We start from the raw sequence: 22,666 nt of genomic DNA on the forward strand, positions 1-22,666 counted from the left end.
AGTTTTTTCCTCCTCTTTTTTTACAGGTTTTTTTCCACTAAATCGTTCTGGGAATGCCTGGCTATGTTTAGCGTAGGAGAATTTGATTTCTTTAGTAAATAGTATAGAACGAAGTGAATAACGAAGAGGACATTACTGCTGATAGGCAAAAGGAAAGTATTAGAATAAGTGTACATTAGTGTGATGAATGATACAAGAGTGACGGGTGGAGTGTTAGTGAAGAGGGCGGAGTTGGCAGATGTCTATCTGTACTAGTCAATACAGTACCAAATATTGCTTTTTTCCCTACTTACAGTTCATCCATCATCGTTTAGACTAACCTAACTTAGAAAAGAACAAAGCATATTATTAATGGGTGAACTATTTCAATAAAGGTGTCGAATTACGTTTAACAACTGTTCAAATTTTTTTTTACCTTTTAATTTTTTCCCAAATACACGTTACTCTATTACTCATCGATTCTCTAAACCGTATAAAAAACTTGTAAACGCCGTATACGCGTTACACTATGTACAGTACAAATTTAAGCCTGCGATTAATGCCAGCGATTGTATACGAAATTGTTAATGAAAAATGAAATAAAAAGAATAAGTAACAAGTTTTAAGAACAGACAAAAATAAACGGAAGCGGAAGTAGAAAATGATAAGCCACTTTATATGATAGACTATGGTGGATCAAATGATGCAATTTGGATCACCAATAAAGTGAACTATGATTGTCTGGAAAATTGCCATTTGTGGCATCCGCAGTGTGAACTAAAACGGAGGGAAAAAAAGGAAATATATCGGAAAATAACAATGTCATTTAAGGATGCCGATCCTATTGGCATCCCAGTAACAATATCTGTATCAGATGTAACTAATTTTGACACGTTTCACTGATTTATTTCTATCGCATTAACTTAATTTCCCGAAGAAATCTGAAACCGAATAAAATACTAAAATAACTTTTATTAGTAAAGAAAAAGTTCCCAGTTTTATCCTTAAGGAGGAAGGGAGAAAATATTTATATATTAGTTTTTTTAAGTTTTTATACACTTAACTAAACGTTTGGTCTGCTCTTAATATTACTTACCTATTAGTTAGATTTATTTCTCTTTTTTTAATATCCCGATCAAAAGCTATATCATTTAGCTAATGCAAATATTTAATTATAAATATGGCATTTGATAAATCGTCTATTGAGCAGTTTTATATGTAAAAATATTACGTTAAAATATCTCCAGAAAGGTATTTTAACCTATTTTAATTCGGTAATTATTTTCTTTCTTATTTTAAAATCCACACAGAACGTGTTAAAATAACATAAAGTATTGTTAAATCTATATTTTTATTGTTTTAAATATAACATTCTTTTCTTAAAATAAAATATAAAATTTATTTAAGTTATAAATTTCTGAAATAGGTAAATTTCGTGATGCTTTCAACTTTTAAAAACGCAATTTTTAAGCAGTTAAAAAGGAAAAAAAGTTCTTAATTTGAATATATAACATTCAACTTTAGTTAGTCGTCGGCTTTTTTTTTTTTTTTTTACTTTACCTTTGAGGAGAAAATTTGCTTTTGAGATATTTTCAAAAAATATATATACATTTTTTTTATTTAAATATTCATACTTTATAAATTTCTCACAGAAAAATTTACATTTTAATAATTTAGTAATGTCAATATCGTAAAAGTCTGATTTAAGTGTAAAATATTGAAAATTTTCTTGACTTCATAAAGGATATTTTAAGTTATAAAATACTGTTTTTGTTTTATTTACTTATAAAATAACGCTATTAGGAAATTTATTGCCGAAAAAAAGGAAGTTAATGGTGTTTAAGTATAGACAATTATATAGGATTTTGGGTCAATACCTATAGACCTTGAATGTAGTTCTGTCATTGTTATGATTGAGCTTTCATTGATCGTCGGTTGTCGTCACAGTCGTTGATACGTCGACCTCTAACCTAAAATGAGATTAACATGAATGTCGGGATCAGTAACACAAATCATCATCTGGGAAACTTTTTGAGACATTCGTTTTGAATTAAGCATGATAGAACGCAATAAAAGCATTAAGAATGCGGAAAGAATATCAATCTGTTAGCTGATGACTCGTAACATTACAATTGGGAACAAGCGCGCAGCAAAACAGTTAACAGCTTAAATGTCATTAAAGTGGATAATATCTAAATTATTATTTAAGTTTAAATTTGGTATTTGCGTGTCGGTCGAAATATATTTTTTCTTTTTTTTTCCGAACAGATATCTGTTTAGTGCGCATATTTAACGATGAAAAAATTCATTCCCTTTAGGAACATTATGCAGATCATGAAAGAATTACTCCAAAAGCTTCATCGTTTATTCTAGATTATATCTAGAATGAGGCAATTGACTTATTACTGTGATTTGATAAAAGATAACTTTGCTTTTGTTCCTAACAAAACTTCTCATTGTTCATTCTAATGGCGTTCATTTAATTTGTGTTAAATTTATCGCGTTTTATGATCGAATTTAAATAAGAGAGGATTTTTCCCTTTGATCTTTATGAAGGATAATTAGCATACTTTTAATTTTTGATCGTTATCGCTATTATTACAAAATTCGTCGTGCGTTATAAAAGCTTCTTCAAATTTCTCTATAAAAACTAAAATATAAGCTAAAAACTGTCTTTATTCACTCAGAAAATAAGCTTAATAATCATAACTTTTACTTGACGTAGAACGTGCCTTATGAACAATTAACTGTTCTACTTAACCATTATGTTTAGTTTCGAAAGTAAAGCGACGAGCAATCACCTCTGCTTATAATTGTTTATATGTTACCATTAATTTTTTTACGGTCTCAAAAAGATACAAAAAATTACCTTAATAATGCTAATTAATGTATAACTGCAAATTTTAACAATTTAGTATTATTACAAAACACCGTAACGAGTAATTGCATCAGCCGATTTGTTAAACTTTAATATTTAATAAGTTAATTATAATTAATGTAAAAGAATGTGTTCCATATTTCACTCCGTTTACAGAATTTTATAATATATATTGTGAAAATTACACGTCTCCTAGTTAATTTTAATCTTTATTTTCATTCTAAACTTGTATTGTAACGAAAATTTTAATTTATAATGGATGAATTATCCTTCGAATAATATTTGTTTCCCTTCTGAATTAATTGATATTACCACATGTGTAGACATGATAAGGAAATTAGGATTACTTTCCTAAATTTTGCATACTTGTATATCGATTACATTTATGATGTATTGTACTTAAAATATATCCCGTTTCATCATGCTTACGGCTTATAAACCGCTTGGATATCTTAAAAAGATAAAATTTAGTTAATATTTTAAATAATCCAGTTAAGGATAAAAAATTGTTCAAAAGTAAATTTTAAAAAATATACTGATTAAGAATGTTAAATTGATATCTTTAAAAGTAAGTTAAGGCAGGAGAATGTAATGTAGACCTATATGTGTTGTTCTTTGTTCTTAACTGCACATATACATTTCTCTGTCCTTAATTAATCTTGTTAGTTTTGATTAACATTAATAACCTATTTAACGGTTGATTGTCGAACAATTTTGCTAATTTAAGCTCCAGCATTGAGAATTATACCACCGAATCAATGTCGAACTGTATATCTACAAGAAATAAAAGAGGGAGAGACGTAACTGACTTAAGACAATTAGAGAGTTTTAAAAAATTCGAGATTTAAAAGCAGAAATGCTATTTCAATGCTACATATTTTAAAAATTGTTGATTGTAGAAATAGTACGAATAGTGGTTAATTATTATCCACTGATTATATCTTTAGAGGTTAATTGAAATCCTTCATTAAAATCGCGTCAATTGGCCGCAGCTGACTGAGATGGGGTTAAATTGAATGGTGACAAAACCATTTCTTTGTCATCTATCTATTGTTTCTGTCCAAAACATCTCTTTGATTGACATTATCATTAGACCACAGTCTGCATCGTAATGACTTGCTGAAGATCTAGAATAGCGTAAGACATCTCCACTATAATAATTAAACTTCCAACAAAAACATCTCATTAATCAAAATATGAATGGACTTTTGTTGTGTGATCGGAGAATGTGAATGGACTTATCCTCCAATACGCATAATAAACGCGTTATGTATTTTACTAAGTTTAAAATTTCGTCTAAGTTTCTCGCTCGAAAAGTTTGGTTACAAGAAGATAAGAGGGAAAAGAAAAAAAGTCAAAATGAATTTAGAGCCTATTCCTATGTATCATCAATACGATCGTAGTCGAGAATACACGTTGCGAATTGGTAACATAAATCCCGCAACCGAAAAATCGATGAATGATATTACTCGTGTCGACGAATAAAAAGTGAAGCTAAATGCAAAGAAACACGAACCTTTTTCTGTATTTTCAGCAGGGAAGAAGACTTTTATATTGACCTTCTATGCATTATACAACAATAGTGGAGTAAATTAGATTCTCTCACTGCTGGTAGAGGGCGATCTTGTCGTGTGGCAGTTAGGACGAAGGAACACACGAGAACACACGGATTAGAGCTGTGGCGAGCGACTTCAGCATGTTGACTATAGCATTGGTGCTCCTACTTTTAAGTAAAGGTGAGTGCATGCCAGATATCGAATGAAAATCTTCGCTTGTCGAGCAGATTTGTAGAACGAAATAAAGCCTTTCTAGCGTGAGTGTATCTCCTTTTTCAAACTTCTAAATTTTAAATTTTGCGAGACCAACTTGCGAAACGGATTAAACTGAAAGAGAAAGAATTTTTGTATAAACGCATATATTTCTTTTTTTCTCTCTCTTCTTGAGATTGTTTAAGGTATCGATTTACTTAGTAATGCTTTAGATAATAACACGATACAGTATTATCCGGTGTTTGAGATTAGAGGGAATCAGATCGAATTGGGATCGTGCGAGGTCCCAGAAGTCGAGTTGACCCTCAGGTGCAAGAAGTGATTTATCCACCGAGCGTGGAATGTAATTGGTTTGTGAAGTCTAACACCCGATCCTCGTCTCAATTCGCATTTATCAAGAATCACGTGGGTTTTAGTTGTCTCATCGCGAAGAGAATTCTCTCTCTTCTCTTTCTGTTTCCTTTCCCCCCTCTTAACGGGAAACGTTTTAAATTCGAGATGCGAGTTGTGCTCGTAAAACGCATTGTTAGCAGCAACAATCTTATTTCGGCTTGTCGCAATGAGTGCCAATCTTAAATGTCATTTACGATTCCAATTTGCATTGGCGAGAGAGAGTTTGTTTTGTTAATGTCCAAAAATTCCAGGAACGAACGAAGGAGGAGGAAAGGAGGATTATAATTTTTAAAATGATAATAACATTTGGTTTTCTATAGTTTTCTTTGGTAATTACAATTGTTTTTATTTTTTATTTTTTTTCATTTTTAGTTTTAATTTTAGAAATATTCTGAAAGAATAAATATAATTATATATTTTATAACAGGATCTCGTTAAATTTATTAACAAGAAATTTTATGAATCTCGTCCATTGAAATGATTTGGGCGGAGATATTCTGAGAGTTAGGTATTCCCAACTATTGACCCTTTTCTACCTGTACACAAGTTGGCCTTTTGTCTACCTATACTTTGCCATAAAAAAAGTAAAGAGATGCGGCAATTTCGGTTGATGTCCTTCGACCTTTATCCAATTCTTCACTATAATTACCATAAATTTTAACGCGTTCTGGTTTACAGCTGCATATTAATTTCTCATTTCTTGTCCTCATTTTCTACTCCATTCTTTTTATGCATCTTTATTACAAAGAATATATTTTTTCCTCCTAAAGTTGTTATTTTTACATATTTCCATGTCGGTATTATTAAATTTCTATTTTAGACAATAGGAATTATCTGTTTTTCTTCATTTTTATATATATCAGTAGGTCTAACAGAATCAATTCACTTTAAAGCATCGAGAAGAAACAATTGTAAAAATTTTGAACTGATAAAATACAAAATCTAATAAAATCCTACCACATTGGTAATGTTATAAAACAATTGGCCAAAATGCTTTGCTTTCCTCAGGTTGAATGCCAAACTTTTCTTTTGCGCCCGTCCTCTTATCATTTTATTTTTATTTTTATTTTTCAACTTTAACTTGTGCTATACCTGCAAGTTAAAGCTGAAAAATAAAAAAAAATGAAACTCTAAAAAAATGGTAGTAATACGGGCGCATTTATTAGGTAATACAGTGACCTACAATCAATAATAACTAGTTATTATTCACTTAAAGAAAGGGAAGTTTCCAGTATAAATTCTTGGAAGTAGCATCAAAAAATGATTAATATGAATTTTTAAAAATTGTAGATATCGATCAGGATTATGTGAGGTATATAAATAAATCAGAAATTAAATTGTACGCATGAGAAAATCAACAAACAAAAAGCTGAAAAGCTCTTATGTCCAGTGATTAACTACCCGTATTGAATCACTCGGTCAATTTGTCCGTTCATCTAACCAGACAAGATGTACCATGGATAAGATATAACCGCTATTCGATGATTTCTGCTTGAAAATAGCAGCGATATGATAGATTGGCTTCGTCTTTCTCTTTAGCTATCATCATTAAGAAACGGAAAGGATCGCTAATATCTTTTATGAGCAAATAGGTCTAAAATATATTGAGATTTATTTTTATTTTCATTTTAAGTATTAATTTTTCGAAATTTTATATGCTATTTCTAATTAGTTTAACTAAATAATTAATTAGTAGTCGTCTCCAATTGTTCTTTTAGTGATTAAGTATTAATTGCATTATTCTACAAAAACTAATGTTAGTATTTTAACAAGATAAAATTTTTCTATACGAATATATATAAAAGTTGCAAGTTGAAAATATTTGTATAAACCCACTTTACACGCTCCATAAAAGAAAACTGGTAGACGATGATGGACATCATCATCTTAAGATAGATACCATCAAGATGTAGAAGTCGTCCACTTGAGAATCAAAAATATTCAGCGATACAGACTAAAAAAAGAAAGGAAAAAGGGGCGAAAAAAACGCAGGCATCGGGTAGCAAGACATCTACATGAAGTTGATCGACTGCAGTCCGCTATTCGTTTCGCTCTGCTACCCATCCTGTAATGGTTTACTAGTGACCTTATCGTGATGTATAGTTTGTTCGTTTTGGTTTAGTCTTCCATAGGAACAAAAAAAAAGAGAGAGACAAAAAGGTAACCCATACCTTGTGAAGTAAACAAGAAACTACCAAATAGTTTCCGGCAATGAAGACAGAACAACTCTTTAAAGTCGATCAATGATAAGACAAACTTTAACTAGGCTTTTTTTCAGAAAAGAATTTCTAACGACAGATGTAAAATCATTAAACTAAATTAAAAAAGGCAAAAAAACAAATCGAAAATGAATTTATCTAAGTTTTTACGTATCATTTTTTTCTTGAAAAATGGAAGCGAGTGGAGTTTTAATTTCCAAAGAAATGAAACACGTCTGTTCAAATTGTAAAAAGTTGGAAAACAAATTGTCGACGGAGCCAGCTTCATTTCTTTGCAACGCCTCTATTGGCCACAGAGACCAAAGATCTAATTAAGCTTTATATACAGAAAAGAATAGGTGTATGGAGAACGATACTCGAACTGGAAAAGGATGGTAATTATGTGATTGCCAGAGATGGGTTTTAAGCGAAATCATCGTAGCAGATCATTAGTTACAGGGTAACTGTTTGATGATAGTAGGTGGCCATTAGATTTAAAATTTACATGCAGATTCTATGATAAATGACAGACTACGAACAAAATCCGATTAAGAGCCGAGATGAAAATTCTTTATCCTAATTTAGCAATGCGCCCGATTTTTACGGACGTACCATTGATCATTGTTTTGTCGATATAAATAATACTTGCTGATCTGATCGGGAGGATGGACTAGAGTACACGACCAATCATGAATCAATGGCGAATCCCATCTTGTACTGGGTGTGTCGAGTTTATGTGAGTCAAACCGAACTATCCCATTCCCCCTTGGTCTTTGGCTGACTTGGAAATAAAGCATTGTAACGGGCAACAATGTGCAGCTGCTAGACAATCAAAGAGACGAAATTTCCATAATTGGAATTTGTCCACTCCTATTTCGATGCTCTTCGGATAAATTGGCCAATTCGTACACAAAGTGTTTAACTCCTATTCTAAATAGCTTTATCCATTCAAGCGTTTATTGATAAGTAAAGAGGATTTGAGGGTATTTATTTCTTGACGATAAATCGAGTTCTATAAATTAAGAGAAATATTTTCCACAATACTTATTTATATCGAACAACCGCATTTATTTCCATGGTTTAAAGAAGAAACATCATTTTTCAATCGAATTGGAAAATGTCATATTTCTACATAATAAATTATTTAATCGTTACAAATTGAGAAATTTGTGAATGTATATTTTGTTCTTATTCTATAAATATATCCTTACGTATAATGTAAGCTATATATTTTCTAGCTGTTACGCTTTGAATGTATACTCGAAACTTTATTAATCAGTAGCGGATCAACATTAATTTTTGTCCAAAAGAGTAATTAGACTTTTTTATTCTTTGGAACAAAATTTTCATGACAGGAGTTAAATTTGATTTACAACATTTCCTAAATACGCAATCTATAAATACGTATCTACAATCGTCAAACCGAGAGAAAGGAGAAACGACGGCATTGTTTTCTATGAAATAAATTTATTTCGAAACGTTACATTCTATAAATTTATCTCTTACTTCCTTTGTTAAGAAATATCTCTAAATAATCCAATTTTGCCCCTATTCAGGTGAACGAACTCTTCATAATGCATCTACCAGAGATTCCTTCAACGAGTTGAAAATGGATTAGTTGTCGATATTAAGCAGAAAACTCTTGACAGAAATGGTGCAGCTAGAATATTAAAATGCTTTCAATTAGAACTCCCCTTGCTGAGATATTCAAATTTTCTTATATATGTTGATAAACTAAGTTAAAGACCGTGACATGGAGTTAATGTTAATATGCATCGTAAATACCAACAAGTTACGCAAAAGCTCAAGAATTTTTGAATGTAGTTGTATATTTTACATATTCAGCACGGTTAAGTAGTTGTAAAGTACACTTGGAAGATATTCGAGGTGGATATATTTTAAATTAAGAGGAGGTAATCATAAATTTAACCCAACTTACATACTCCCAAGTGTACCATTTTCGTACTTTTCTAGTTACGCGCTCTTTTAAGAGCCGTTTCGACCACTTTAACTCCATCTTCTAAGTGGTAAAAATGGAGGAAAACTTCAAAGAAATCTATGCTTATTAATTCAATTAGGTGACAAAAGAGCAATCTTTTCTAATTTTTTAGCTTGATAATTGTTTCTTTAACAAAACAGTGGAACGGAAATTATGCTAACTTTACAATGACAATATAATAATTTGTTTTTTAAGATAATCATTCAATAAGGTATTAAAGCTATAAAGGATTGAGGAGAAATCTGCAGGAATGAGAATTTACGACATACAAAACTGCATACCGTACACCGATTGAACGTACAAACAAAGGAATCTGTTCTTGCTTAATCTCTGGCAGTCACAAATCAATAAGAGAGACGGCAGGTGGAAAGACAGCTGGATATATTTAATGAACGAAATTTAATATGAACTTAATCTTTATCGGCAATTTTCTGAATAAGCCGAATTATATCACGAATAGTTCTCTATTCATGACAGAACCAATGACGTATATTAAGAAACTTGCTATTTTCTTTCATATGCCAACGTCAAATTTTGTTGTTTCATAAATTATTATCACACTATTTTCATTGTTTTAATATCGAAAATCTAAATCAGTATAACACATTATCATTATTATTATTATCAATAAGACTTAACGTCATGTAGAATAAAATAAAATTATCAGTAGACACGTGCCTACCGATAATTGTATTTTATAAGAAGCTCGGTAAAAGTGAATAACTCTTCAGACATTTATTACACTAAAATTTTTACGGAGATTCATTAATTTTTTGAGGGATTTTTTTGTAGAGATGTCGTAGAAGAAAAAGAGAATCTCCCTTGCAAGATGGCAAAGAGCCAAACTCTTGATGTTAAACTGTTATAGGTAGAAATGTATATGGTTTTGCAAACTGTAAAAACATGAAAGTGTAAAGTTTTATAAAGCATTCGGTATGTTTTAACATAATTTTTACATGCGATAGATAATTTTTAAATTATTTCCTTAATGGCAATCAAGACTGAAAAGTATAAAAGTTAATTTAATAATCCGAAGAAGTAGATTAAATTTGAAAATTTATTTTTCACATATTCAATTGTGTTCTAGTTTTTTTAACTTAAAAAAGACTTCCTTTTTTAATATTCCGTCGATATTTTTATTGCCTCGGATTAAAGTTTATCCGAAGACAATTGTCAACGAACAATAATTGATTAAGATGGAAGTCTCCCTTTCGAGTTTTTTTTTTCTTCTAGCGCTTAAATAAAATGCAAGATATCATTAAATAATTTTTTATGGTCCATTTGTCTAAAATTAAAGAATAAATCCGTTTTGTAATTAATGCAATGTCTTGTTAAATTCTTTTATTTTCGAGACTTTTAATATTCTGACGATGAGGAAATTAAAAAAAAAAAGAAGATAAAAAATTCATTTTTTTTTCTTTTTGCTGATTTTTATCAGTTAGTCGCTCTTGTTTTGCAGAATAAATTTATTGATTAGTTTCATCATTTATTGTATTGTTTAATATTATATAAAGTGTTGCATCATTAATTTAAAACCGCTCGCATTAAATTTCGATAGACTAATTTCGTTTAGGAAAAATTGCAAACACTTAAAAATGGAAATTACAAAATACAGAAATTGTTGGGCTTAAGAAATAGCTAAGAGTATTTTTCTTCATACTGATGTATACACATATCTTTTTTTTCCCTCCCCTTTCGTTATTTGATAAGCTAATATTTACATAATAATATTGTAAGTATAAAAAGTGACTGATAACCATCTCATTTAAATGTAAAAGAACTGAAACTGAAAATTGTTTGATAGATATTTTCCTCTCTCTTCTCCTTCTTTGCTTATCAGACAAAGTTAGAAATCATTCTTAAATATATTTAGGAAATTTTGTAAATCGGTGAATAGATAAATAATCGATTCTGTAATTTACTCTAGATAAGATAAGATCCTGTATTGCTGGGTAAGAAAATTTTTATTCTTAAATCTTTAATCCTGCTCGAGTCTCGATGTAATTAGGGAAAAAATTTGTTCTGAATATTTGGAAGATGAATAGAAATAATAATAATAATATTCTTTAAATTATGGGTTGGATAAATATTACACAGAAAGATTTTTTTCCTAATTGGATATTAGTTAAAGTTGTCTTTTTGGAAGATAAATTGATAAGAATCTATTTCTTGAAGTGAGCTCTACGGAATTTTTTTCTCATGTAAAGAAAGCAGATTTATGGTGACCGTTATGGGTAAATGTATCATGATTCTTTGTTATAAAAATTTACATATTATCTAATATTTTATAAGTACAACACCATAAGATGTATGTAGTAATTTTTGCGTTATTTATTATAGCAACGTTATTACAATAACTAAAACTTGGATTTTATGTTTTAAAGGTGATAAACCGAGTTCAATATGTCAATTTTTTTCTTATGAATTATATACACGTAGTATAAGAAGAATGGTGGAACGATTGAAATTTTCGACTGTCCATTGGCAGAAGAGAATTGTGTGTCAGTAGGTAGATGAAGCACCTCAACTTATTGTCCACAATATATCAAAGCGGTGGAATGTTTATTGTTATGACTATTACGTACAATCCAAAGTATGATAAAACTGTATCCTGGAGAGTAAGGGATCGAAGGAGGATATAACAAAGAATCTCGAAGTGTGCGATAAATGGTTGTCTGATGGTAAAGTGGTGGTCATGTTTTATTGGCGATGGATGTGTGCAGATGCAGTTCTCTGATCTCTTCACTCGACTTCTTCAGAGCGGACTTAAGAATGCGACATTCCAAACCCTACAGCAGCCAAGTGGTCTCGATTTTCTACTGAATAATGACAGTCTTAAGTGTGAAACAACGCAGCTGTTTTTCTCGTAAAAGTTCGAAGAAAGATTGTTATATAGGTGACAAATATGTTTTTTATTATACTAACTTCTGTAATATTTTTGTTAAGTTCGCTTAACTAAATTAATATTTTTTTGTCAAACTCGTTATTGTCTCAGCTAACTTTTGACTTTTACATCTTGCTCTTATTCTGTTTGATTTATTAAAAATCGCGGTTTTCAATTAAATTAGATTTTTTTCGAGGGGGAAAAAGAACACTTTCTCTTCTCGCCGTAAATTTTTCAATAAAGAGTATCGAACATTTTTACAACTTTTCGAGCGTAAAACAAGTGAAAACATTTCTAAGAACAAAAATTTTTGAATTGAATATATATAAACTTATATATATACATATAGTTTTTGTTCTTATTCGTTTCTGTTTTGCTCAAACAAGAGATACTTGGCATTGTCATAATTCACATTTGTCCTTTGACAGCTTCATCGTATGTATCAGGTTCAAGTGAGGATTTTCTTAGTATCAAAGATAAAGTGATTGATGATGGAACCTATATCCGTACTAAATCCCTTTGTTTTGTAAGTTCGTATGTTAGAAACGAAGAAAAGAAAAAAGCCGAAATTTGACGTTGATTGATGATAGGAGTTAGTTTTAAAATACAAATTCAATAGTCCGTATTAGAGACCTTTTATTGTCAATATTATTATCACCTGGTCCTAAATTGCCTGTAGATTGATATTCATTACGATCTTCCGCCGCGTTACGTTTTCACAAGCCACACCAACTTCGATAAGATGTTGGATCTAACGAGAAACTTGCTAATGTATCCAAAGTAGTACATGCACGAACGATGGCTGAACTATCTCGGAATTAAAATTTGATCAATCGAAAGAATAAAAGAAGGTTTTCTACAAGCTTCGGCAGCTTATTATAACCTTAGAAACATCTGAAATTTGTGGACAATGCGACATATAGTGCGAAAATCGAGGCGTTTAGTACATTTAATGATCGAGTGGGTAGGTTAATTGCTAAGAGAGAAATTATCAGTTGTAATTGGTATCACAGGTAGGTTAATCGAAGGGTGCCACTAACATTCCCCTTTGGACGGGTTTGACCGTGATCTGACCACTACGTGACCACTTGACTATGCTGTTGTGCAAATTAGTTTCTATGCATTTCTTCCAACCATTTATAAATATGGAAAAACCGGTAATAGGTAACAGGATGTCATTTTTATTACAAACAACCAATTTCCTCCATTTAATTATTGAAACAAAATATTCTGTTATTAAATTAGTAAATCCGTATTCTGCTGGTAGTATTTTAAGCGGAAATAAGTGGGAAAATAGTTCATTGTTTGCTAAATGAATTTCATTATAATTATTACAATTGAATGAAAAAGTTTGTGTAAAATGGAGAAGTTTAAAAAAATGCCTTTCCTAATTTCATAATTTTAATGTATTAATTTAATCTTTAACTCTTTTTCTTCTTCGTAAATACCGTTAAAGGTATTTTATGAGGAAAATTTCATTTTTTAAAAAGATAATACATAGATTAACTTAATAAAAAAGATAAAATTTTAACATAAAGGTTTAAAAATCATTTTTAAATTATGCTTTTTAATATCGTATAAAATACAAGAGAGTGGTAAATCAATATTCTGTTAGTATAATCTTAATGAAAAATGAATGTAAAATAGTCCATTGTTCTCTGAATGGAATTTGATTATAATCGTTGTAATTGAGAGGTAAAGCATTTATAAAAAAAGGAAAAAATCCTTAAGTAATGGAATTAAAAAATGCCCATGATAAGGTGCTCTTAATTGTAACACTTTTCTAAAAATTAATATGCTAAATTCATATTCTTTTTATATGTTAAGTGATTACTAGTGGAAATAATTCATTCATTTCTATCTTATCTTAATTGTTTCAATTGAAAGAAGAGAAGAAAAATATATGTATATATATATATACATTTTACAGTGGAATTTTAATATAGTGACTATACAATTTAGTAAACTTTCGATACAGTGAATAATTTTGTTGGGCTTTGGGCTTTGTTACACTATTCTTTATGTGTATAGTGAATTCAATCTAGTTTACTATAAAATCTCGGTTTTCCACTATATCGAGAGTCTTTAAAATATTGAATTTAATTATAATATTTTAAGTTCTTTTGAAAATAATTTATTTCGGTTATAAATTTATAAAATCATTTGAGTAAAATGATTTTAAATATTTATTCTCCAAGCTCCAATTAATAATTATTTTAATTAAATGTAAGATTATTGTATCGTATATTAAAAATAGTCTTGAATGTGTTGGATTTTAAATATATATTTAAATTAACATATATCTTTTAATAATTTTAACATTTTACACGGTTCTAAATTATTAAAATTACATTTCGCTCGGTTTTTCTAGATAAATGCAATTATAACTTAATGGAAATGACTTCATAAAATTTTTATAATGAAATTTTTAAAAATAGTTTTAAAACTTTCCTAAAAAAGAAATGTTTACTTATGTAATTAAGTTTAAAAAATAGAAGCCCATTAATTTATTNGTTTCCTGTTACGACTACGAAAAGTTATACCAATCTAAAGATTTAATCATCATTAGCTTAATTTTGTTAATTTAATAATTTTTTCTTCATTGGAGTGAAGAATAACAAGAAAAGACGATAACTAATTTAACAAACAAACAATTCAACCGTCTCATAAATATACAAATACAATTTACGTTCGAATCGAACTTAATAAGTTTTATATACAATTATATCGGTATTGATATCATCATCATCATATTTATTTCAAGAATTCATATTTGCTAGAGCGGTTTCAATATTTGATTACATGATTAAGTCTCCGAGAACATCAACGTAGCATAAATCACGCTCTATTTATCATTCGAACAATTTCCTACAACTTTCTTGTAATCAGGTCAAAGGCATCAATTATGAGCAAAATCCTAATTATAAAGTTGTTATATCTATGGTAACGTTTGCCATTCGATATTTCTAATATCATTTCGTCCAAATAAGATTTTCGCCCGATGTTCACTAGTGCAATCATAATAGGTGCTGCTAGCGAAACATCCTTCTCTACATGCTCTTCTCTCTCTTGAAAGAAAGTAAAGAAAGCTGTAAGAAAGATGAATTATATACACATTTGGATACGAATCTGCTGCATTTAACTTTCTGAATTGCACCTTTTTTACTCAATAGAAAAATATTAAAATTAATCTCGATAACGATGCTTCACAATAACGTTCTCAACTAATCTTGAAGATCTCATAAAATGTAAAGTTTTATACCTAATTTTTAATTTTCATATAATAAATTGAAGACGGAGATGTAACAAAGATGACTGGAGTTTTTTTTTTTAAAAATCTCTGTTTTAATAAGTTATGTTTTAATGAATATTTAATTAATTCTTAATTCTTAAAAATTCATTAAAGTTTTTTAAAAATCTTCAGGTTTAATAGATTTTAATGAAATTCTAGCTAACTGAAGATCGCTATATATTGCTTAGAAAGCCTGAAAATACTCTTAATTATTATATTAAAAGAAGGATTCGAAGATGTCGAAACTTTACAAATCTAACATATTTTTAATGAAGATTTTTATAAAATATTTTAAAAATAAATAACAAATTGAAGATTGTATAAATTTAAATGCAGTTCTAGTGAATCAAATAATTTAAATGATTACTCTTAAAAAAAAGTCGGAAAAATCACATATTTAATGAAGAAAAGGAAATTCTAAATGATTTTTAAGAAAATCGAAAAATTGTTAAGTGATTCTAACGAAGTAAAATTATGAATTTAATTAATAGCTTTTAAAAATGAAGTGAAAAATCGAGAATATCACTTTGTCAGTCTTAAAATTGCTTGAATTTAAGATAATTGAGGATATAGGATCGAAGGAAATACATTGTATCTGTAAAGACGTAATGAATTCCATGATTTTAGTTTTTACGATGTAGAAAATTAACGAGTTTATTAAAGATTATAGCCTATATGAAACGAAGATTCTAAATTATAAAGTATTGAAGATTTAATGTATTTTAATAACATTGAAACAATAATTTTATAAAGTGTAGAACAGTCATTACTTTTTTTATGCCGGAAGATTTTAAAATTAGAAAATATTTCAGCAGTATCGTAAAAATTGAGATTCTAGAGATTTAAGAAATTAGAAAATTTATAAATGAAGATTTCAATGATCTATTATTGGTAAATTTCAAGAAATTAGTAAAAATAATCGCTTTTTTTTAGATACTAGATTACATGTTTATACTCTGATTTCATTTTTTATACGTGAACGAAACTGCTATTACCCATAATACAGTGCGGAATGCTATTTGATAACCTATCCATTCGCTTAGGGTACACACACTCACTCACTAGGATACAAACTGTGACCAGAATGACATCAAATTAGGAAATGATAACAGCTACAGAATTATCGACTTTCAGCTTTGGATCGATGGTATAATTACTGAAGTGTTTTTCTATTAATGATACCAGAAAATGTGCAGATTATGGGATGCCCATGAAACTATCAATTGTTATCAAGCACGTTATTTTTTTCTTTCTTTCTTTTCAAAATTTTTATTTTCCCTTCTAAAAATTTAACAAATTTAAACTTTGTTTTGTAAAATGTGCTACGAATTTCTGTTAAGTTTTCGGAATGACAATAGTATTGATTTTGGAAGTAAATCTATTTTTGACGGCGAGCAGACCAAAAACATTACAAACGTTGGACACAGATAGAATTTATTTTCTTTTTTTATTATATATTTTTTTTATTCTTCTTCTCCTTCCTTCTTTTTTTTTACTAGATATGTCGCAATTTAAGAATTCTGTAATTCAAAAAACTTTATTTTTTTTTAATCTTTTCTTTTAAATCCAGAGATCAGAGATATATTTGGGCAGAAGTCCTTTAAAGTCAGTTTAGTGAAAAAAGATGTCATTATTATGTAATTACTCCAAAAATTCTCTATTTGATGTCATCCTAAACGAAGAATTTTTCGTAAAAACATTCAAAGAACATCGTAAATTAAAAACAATACGAAAATTTTCTAATACATTTTCTCGTTCGTGTTATAATTTTTAATATGATACGTAATTCCAGTAAATTACGGGAGCGAAACTATAATTTTAACTTAAGTACAAGTTTAAGTTATACTGTTAAGTCTTAAATTCTATTTAAACTTCTATTTTTCCTTTACTTTAACTAATATCAAATCACGAGCTAAGTTTACTAAGCTTATTTCGCATATTTTATTTATCGTCGTCGTTTGGATTGTCACAAATCAAATTATTTTCACATTTTCTTACATAATTATTTTAAATTATTAATTGTAGAGTGTATCAGAGTTACCGAAAACTCGTATAAGCTTATAGAAAGAGTCGATATACACGATAATAATTTTTTATTAGTGAAAATTTAAAGAGGAATCATGCCCCAATTTTTCCTTTTTTTTCCTTCCTATCTAGAAAAAAAAATCTGTGTTAAAAGGGCGATGAACAATTTCTTTTTATTTAGTTTTTAAGAAACTTTTAAGATTTATTGAATTATATTTTATAACTGGTAAAGCAATAATGCTAGTGTTTTATTAATAAATATAAACACGAGTTTCAACACTTTCATAATATATGAAAGTATTTTAATTCGACTTTTTAATTCTATAAGCATTAAAGTTTTAAAAAAATGTGTTTAGTTTCCTGTTACGACTAATTAGAGAGATCAAATTTTCATTTCTAGCTGTTCAATTTAAAGTAATAATGGAAAGTATAAGCTAAAGAGAGTATACACTTCATCTAATGAATAGAAACAATTGTTTGAGATTAAATGGACGTAGCCAATTGGCTCAACCTTTGTCATCTCATTATTAAAGAGACTCGTGACTTAGCAGAAGAATCCTTCCAAATAGACACACCTTCCAGCACTAATCCTAAATGTAATCCAGTTGCACTTAATTATTCGTGTAAAGGATGAAGAAGAAGTGTAAAAAATAAAGGAAAAAATAATATGTATATGTGTATTATAAGATACTTTATGCAATAAAGACATTTTCTAACGGGAAATTTAAAAAATTTCAAAGAGAATTTTACTTTAGTTAAATAGTCGAAAGCACGAAACTCATTTTTTAGCATTATTTTGAGATTATTTTAAACGATTTTCATCCAATGGTACTTTGGCACGTGATGCCCGAAATATTTTCTTGTTCTTGTATTTTCGTTAATGCCACTTTTTTTCATTTTTGGAGAAATTTTTATCGTTTTTTGGTCCGGAGAGACTCTCAACAAAGAAACCTGAGTTTAGTTGTCAGAAGGAAGGAAAAAAAAACATCTCTTGAGACACTCTGTCCTCTCATTTCTTTCTTTTACTATTTCCAGAAAGTTGAAGATTGGTTAGGTTCGATTTGACACTTTTATAATCCCTCAGATAGATAGATTATTGTCCTGCTGTTTAAAAAACCCAACAAATTCCCTATATTCATTATATTATGTTGCACTCTCTTATTCGGTTATTAAATGCATCCTTTTTTATCTTCTAAACGAAGGCAATAAATTTATTCTCAACAATAAAGTCAAAGCAATATTCTAGAGAATAGTCTGCTTAACGTAAGATTGCTCCCGAAAGAAACAATTTTTTTTTTTTCAACCAGATCTTTTTAAGATCCATTTAATATTTATATATTGCTAAGATAATTTTTACTTTTAAATAATATTTTTCCATATTTAAACATATTTTTTCTTTGTTTATTTATTCTTTAGAATCCTTAAGTCTGAAGTTCTTAAAGTTAGGAGTTCCGGGAGCCGTACAGAACGGCGATCCTATATGGTTACATTGTGATTTTGATTTAGAAGGCGATCCACTATATTCTGTTAAATGGTATAAGAATAACGTCGAATTCTACAGATATCTACCAAGTAAGAAACCGCCGGGTCGTAAATATAACTTGCTAGGAGTCTACATGGACGTAAGTATTCGAAAGAGATTTGTTAATTGTAGTAGATGTTGACTATATCGTTTTTCATCCCGTTGTTTCAATTATAAATGTCTTCCTTTATGTCCAATCTTCGTCTTTACTCTCGCAAAATGTACGGTAGGAAAGTAACTTATGGTCACGTGACCTGTCCATCGGACGGCCAAAGAAATAAATAGCTCCCACAAGAGTAACATTAAGACATTTCCTAACTACAATATAAAAGAAAACGAGTTATTTTCGGATAAGCCGATACATCAATCTACTTTTAAATCTTTAATTATTGTTTTGGCTATTATATGTTTTTATTATTTTATAAGTATAAGAACTTCATTATTTACAGCAAAGCGAACTGATTAAATTAGTCTACAAATATAACTTACGTATAGGCTTATGTATATGTAAAGAAGAGAAGAGAGAAGGAGAGGATGGAAAAAATTACAAAAAATAGAAAAAATTCACTTCTCAAACTTATTAAAAATAATTCAATTATTACTTATTTAACGTCGTTTAATTAATCTTTTTAATTATCAAATTACATTAGTTTCTCTTGAAAGAATGATTACTTTATATATTAAAAAGTCAAAGAGGCGTTCAGTTATACAGTTTCTTTTTTCCTTCTCTCTCTCTCTCTCTCTCTCTCTCTCTCGCTGTATTTTCTTCATTTTTAAAAGTTTCTTGCACGCTACTTCTCATTTTTATTTATAAGAATTGCTATTCAATGATAGGATATCATAGTAAAATTTAATAATAATACCTTTACTGCCAAAAATTTTCTCCTTTATCCCCCTAAGGTAGCATAATCCTTTGATGATCCGAGTGTCATCGAGTATTATCAATAGCGGAATGATGATAATCCCTAATCCGGATTATCACTTTGCTATTATTCTCTTCTCCAGCTTAAGGGCTAATCGCATTAGTTTAGTTTCCTTTCTTTTATTTTCCTCTTTATCAAAATATCATATTATTTAATGGAATTAATAAATTAAAAGTTTCGGTTGTCGAATACATTAAAGAATAATTGCCAATTTTGCATTTTTATTAATTATGATCTAGAAATATAAATTCTTTTAAAAAAAAGTAAGTAAATAAAAATAAACAAGAGTTCATCACTTATCAATAAACGTCTTGCTTATGCATATAATTTAAAACTGCGTGCATATGATTAATGATAGGTTATGAATATTTTTAAAAATGCTTAATAAATATAGGGTTAGTAAATTTGTAGTAAAAACAGTAATTATGAAATTAATGTAGCTAATAATTTTAACTAATGTTGAAGTTTTTTAAGAGTTTTTTTTTTTCCTTAAAATTGGATAATATGTTAAAACGATATTAAAAGATTGCTTGAATTTGCTGGTTTTCTCAGCGTGCACGACTGTTTATAATTAACTCTTCTATCTACAGCAGTGCTCCTAATGTCTCTAAGTAGAGTGCCTGGAGTAATCTGTTATTAACTCAGAGTATATTAACAACTCTCGAAGCGATCGCGAGCTACCGATTGAGAAACTTCGATTTTAAAAAACCCGTAGCATCGATTAACAAACGATTGTAATTATAAAATTTATATTTATTAAATGTATAATATCTTATTAACATAAGTAAATTTATTTGAGCGAGTGCCATTATGTTTAATTTTAAAATTATTTTTTATATTAATAATTATTATATTTATGTATTAATATCGACAACTTTTCAACGTTTTAAAGCAGCTAAAATGCGCCCATCCTTGAGAATTCTTAAATATGTTAATAGAATAATAAATAGTTTACATTTATTAAAATTTTAAATATATGCAAAAGAGATTTTTAGCAATTATTTTGGCGAGAAATATTTAACAGGATAAAAATTTCAAATATAAAAATTCATTTAAAGAACATTTTGGTTTGCTTCAATTGTGACACGAAGACATTTTTCTGTTTGAAGTTTTGTTCTAGAATGGAAATGAAGACAATAATTTGAATGCAGTCATTAAGAATGTGAATAGGTGATGGGATGGTTTAATTAACATGCTGATTGTTTCGTGTCAGAAGTGCTGACGAAGATTGCTTGTTTGTACNAGTTGAAGATTGGTTAGGTTCGATTTGACACTTTTATAATCCCTCAGATAGATAGATTATTGTCCTGCTGTTTAAAAAACCCAACAAATTCCCTATATTCATTATATTATGTTGCACTCTCTTATTCGGTTATTAAATGCATCCTTTTTTATCTTCTAAACGAAGGCAATAAATTTATTCTCAACAATAAAGTCAAAGCAATATTCTAGAGAATAGTCTGCTTAACGTAAGATTGCTCCCGAAAGAAACAATTTTTTTTTTTCAACCAGATCTTTTTAAGATCCATTTAATATTTATATATTGCTAAGATAATTTTTACTTTTAAATAATATTTTTCCATATTTAAACATATTTTTTCTTTGTTTATTTATTCTTTAGAATCCTTAAGTCTGAAGTTCTTAAAGTTAGGAGTTCCGGGAGCCGTACAGAACGGCGATCCTATATGGTTACATTGTGATTTTGATTTAGAAGGCGATCCACTATATTCTGTTAAATGGTATAAGAATAACGTCGAATTCTACAGATATCTACCAAGTAAGAAACCGCCGGGTCGTAAATATAACTTGCTAGGAGTCTACATGGACGTAAGTATTCGAAAGAGATTTGTTAATTGTAGTAGATGTTGACTATATCGTTTTTCATCCCGTTGTTTCAATTATAAATGTCTTCCTTTATGTCCAATCTTCGTCTTTACTCTCGCAAAATGTACGGTAGGAAAGTAACTTATGGTCACGTGACCTGTCCATCGGACGGCCAAAGAAATAAATAGCTCCCACAAGAGTAACATTAAGACATTTCCTAACTACAATATAAAAGAAAACGAGTTATTTTCGGATAAGCCGATACATCAATCTACTTTTAAATCTTTAATTATTGTTTTGGCTATTATATGTTTTTATTATTTTATAAGTATAAGAACTTCATTATTTACAGCAAAGCGAACTGATTAAATTAGTCTACAAATATAACTTACGTATAGGCTTATGTATATGTAAAGAAGAGAAGAGAGAAGGAGAGGATGGAAAAAATTACAAAAAATAGAAAAAATTCACTTCTCAAACTTATTAAAAATAATTCAATTATTACTTATTTAACGTCGTTTAATTAATCTTTTTAATTATCAAATTACATTAGTTTCTCTTGAAAGAATGATTACTTTATATATTAAAAAGTCAAAGAGGCGTTCAGTTATACAGTTTCTTTTTTCCTTCTCTCTCTCTCTCTCTCTCTCGCTGTATTTTCTTCATTTTTAAAAGTTTCTTGCACGCTACTTCTCATTTTTATTTATAAGAATTGCTATTCAATGATAGGATATCATAGTAAAATTTAATAATAATACCTTTACTGCCAAAAATTTTCTCCTTTATCCCCCTAAGGTAGCATAATCCTTTGATGATCCGAGTGTCATCGAGTATTATCAATAGCGGAATGATGATAATCCCTAATCCGGATTATCACTTTGCTATTATTCTCTTCTCCAGCTTAAGGGCTAATCGCATTAGTTTAGTTTCCTTTCTTTTATTTTCCTCTTTATCAAAATATCATATTATTTAATGGAATT

The 22,666-nt window shown here is 29.0% G+C and overlaps 1 protein-coding gene across 1 annotated transcript in view; it reads left to right on the plus strand.

Moving 5' to 3' along the window:
- Positions 1-4,432: 4,432 nt before the first annotated feature.
- Positions 4,433-22,666, plus strand: part of LOC111627072 — a 54,908-nt gene continuing 36,674 nt past the window's right edge. Inside the window, exons 1-2 of the mRNA XM_023370627.1 lie at positions 4,433-4,593; positions 18,834-19,039. Coding sequence (XP_023226395.1) covers positions 4,554-4,593; positions 18,834-19,039 — 246 coding nt within the window. The 5' untranslated portion in view covers positions 4,433-4,553. The remainder of the gene's footprint in view (positions 4,594-18,833; positions 19,040-22,666) is intronic.

Source organism: Centruroides sculpturatus, unplaced genomic scaffold (genome assembly GCF_000671375.1).
Source record: "Centruroides sculpturatus isolate CEXI.00-Female unplaced genomic scaffold, Cexi_2.0 scaffold473, whole genome shotgun sequence".
Taxonomy (NCBI): domain Eukaryota; kingdom Metazoa; phylum Arthropoda; class Arachnida; order Scorpiones; family Buthidae; genus Centruroides; species Centruroides sculpturatus.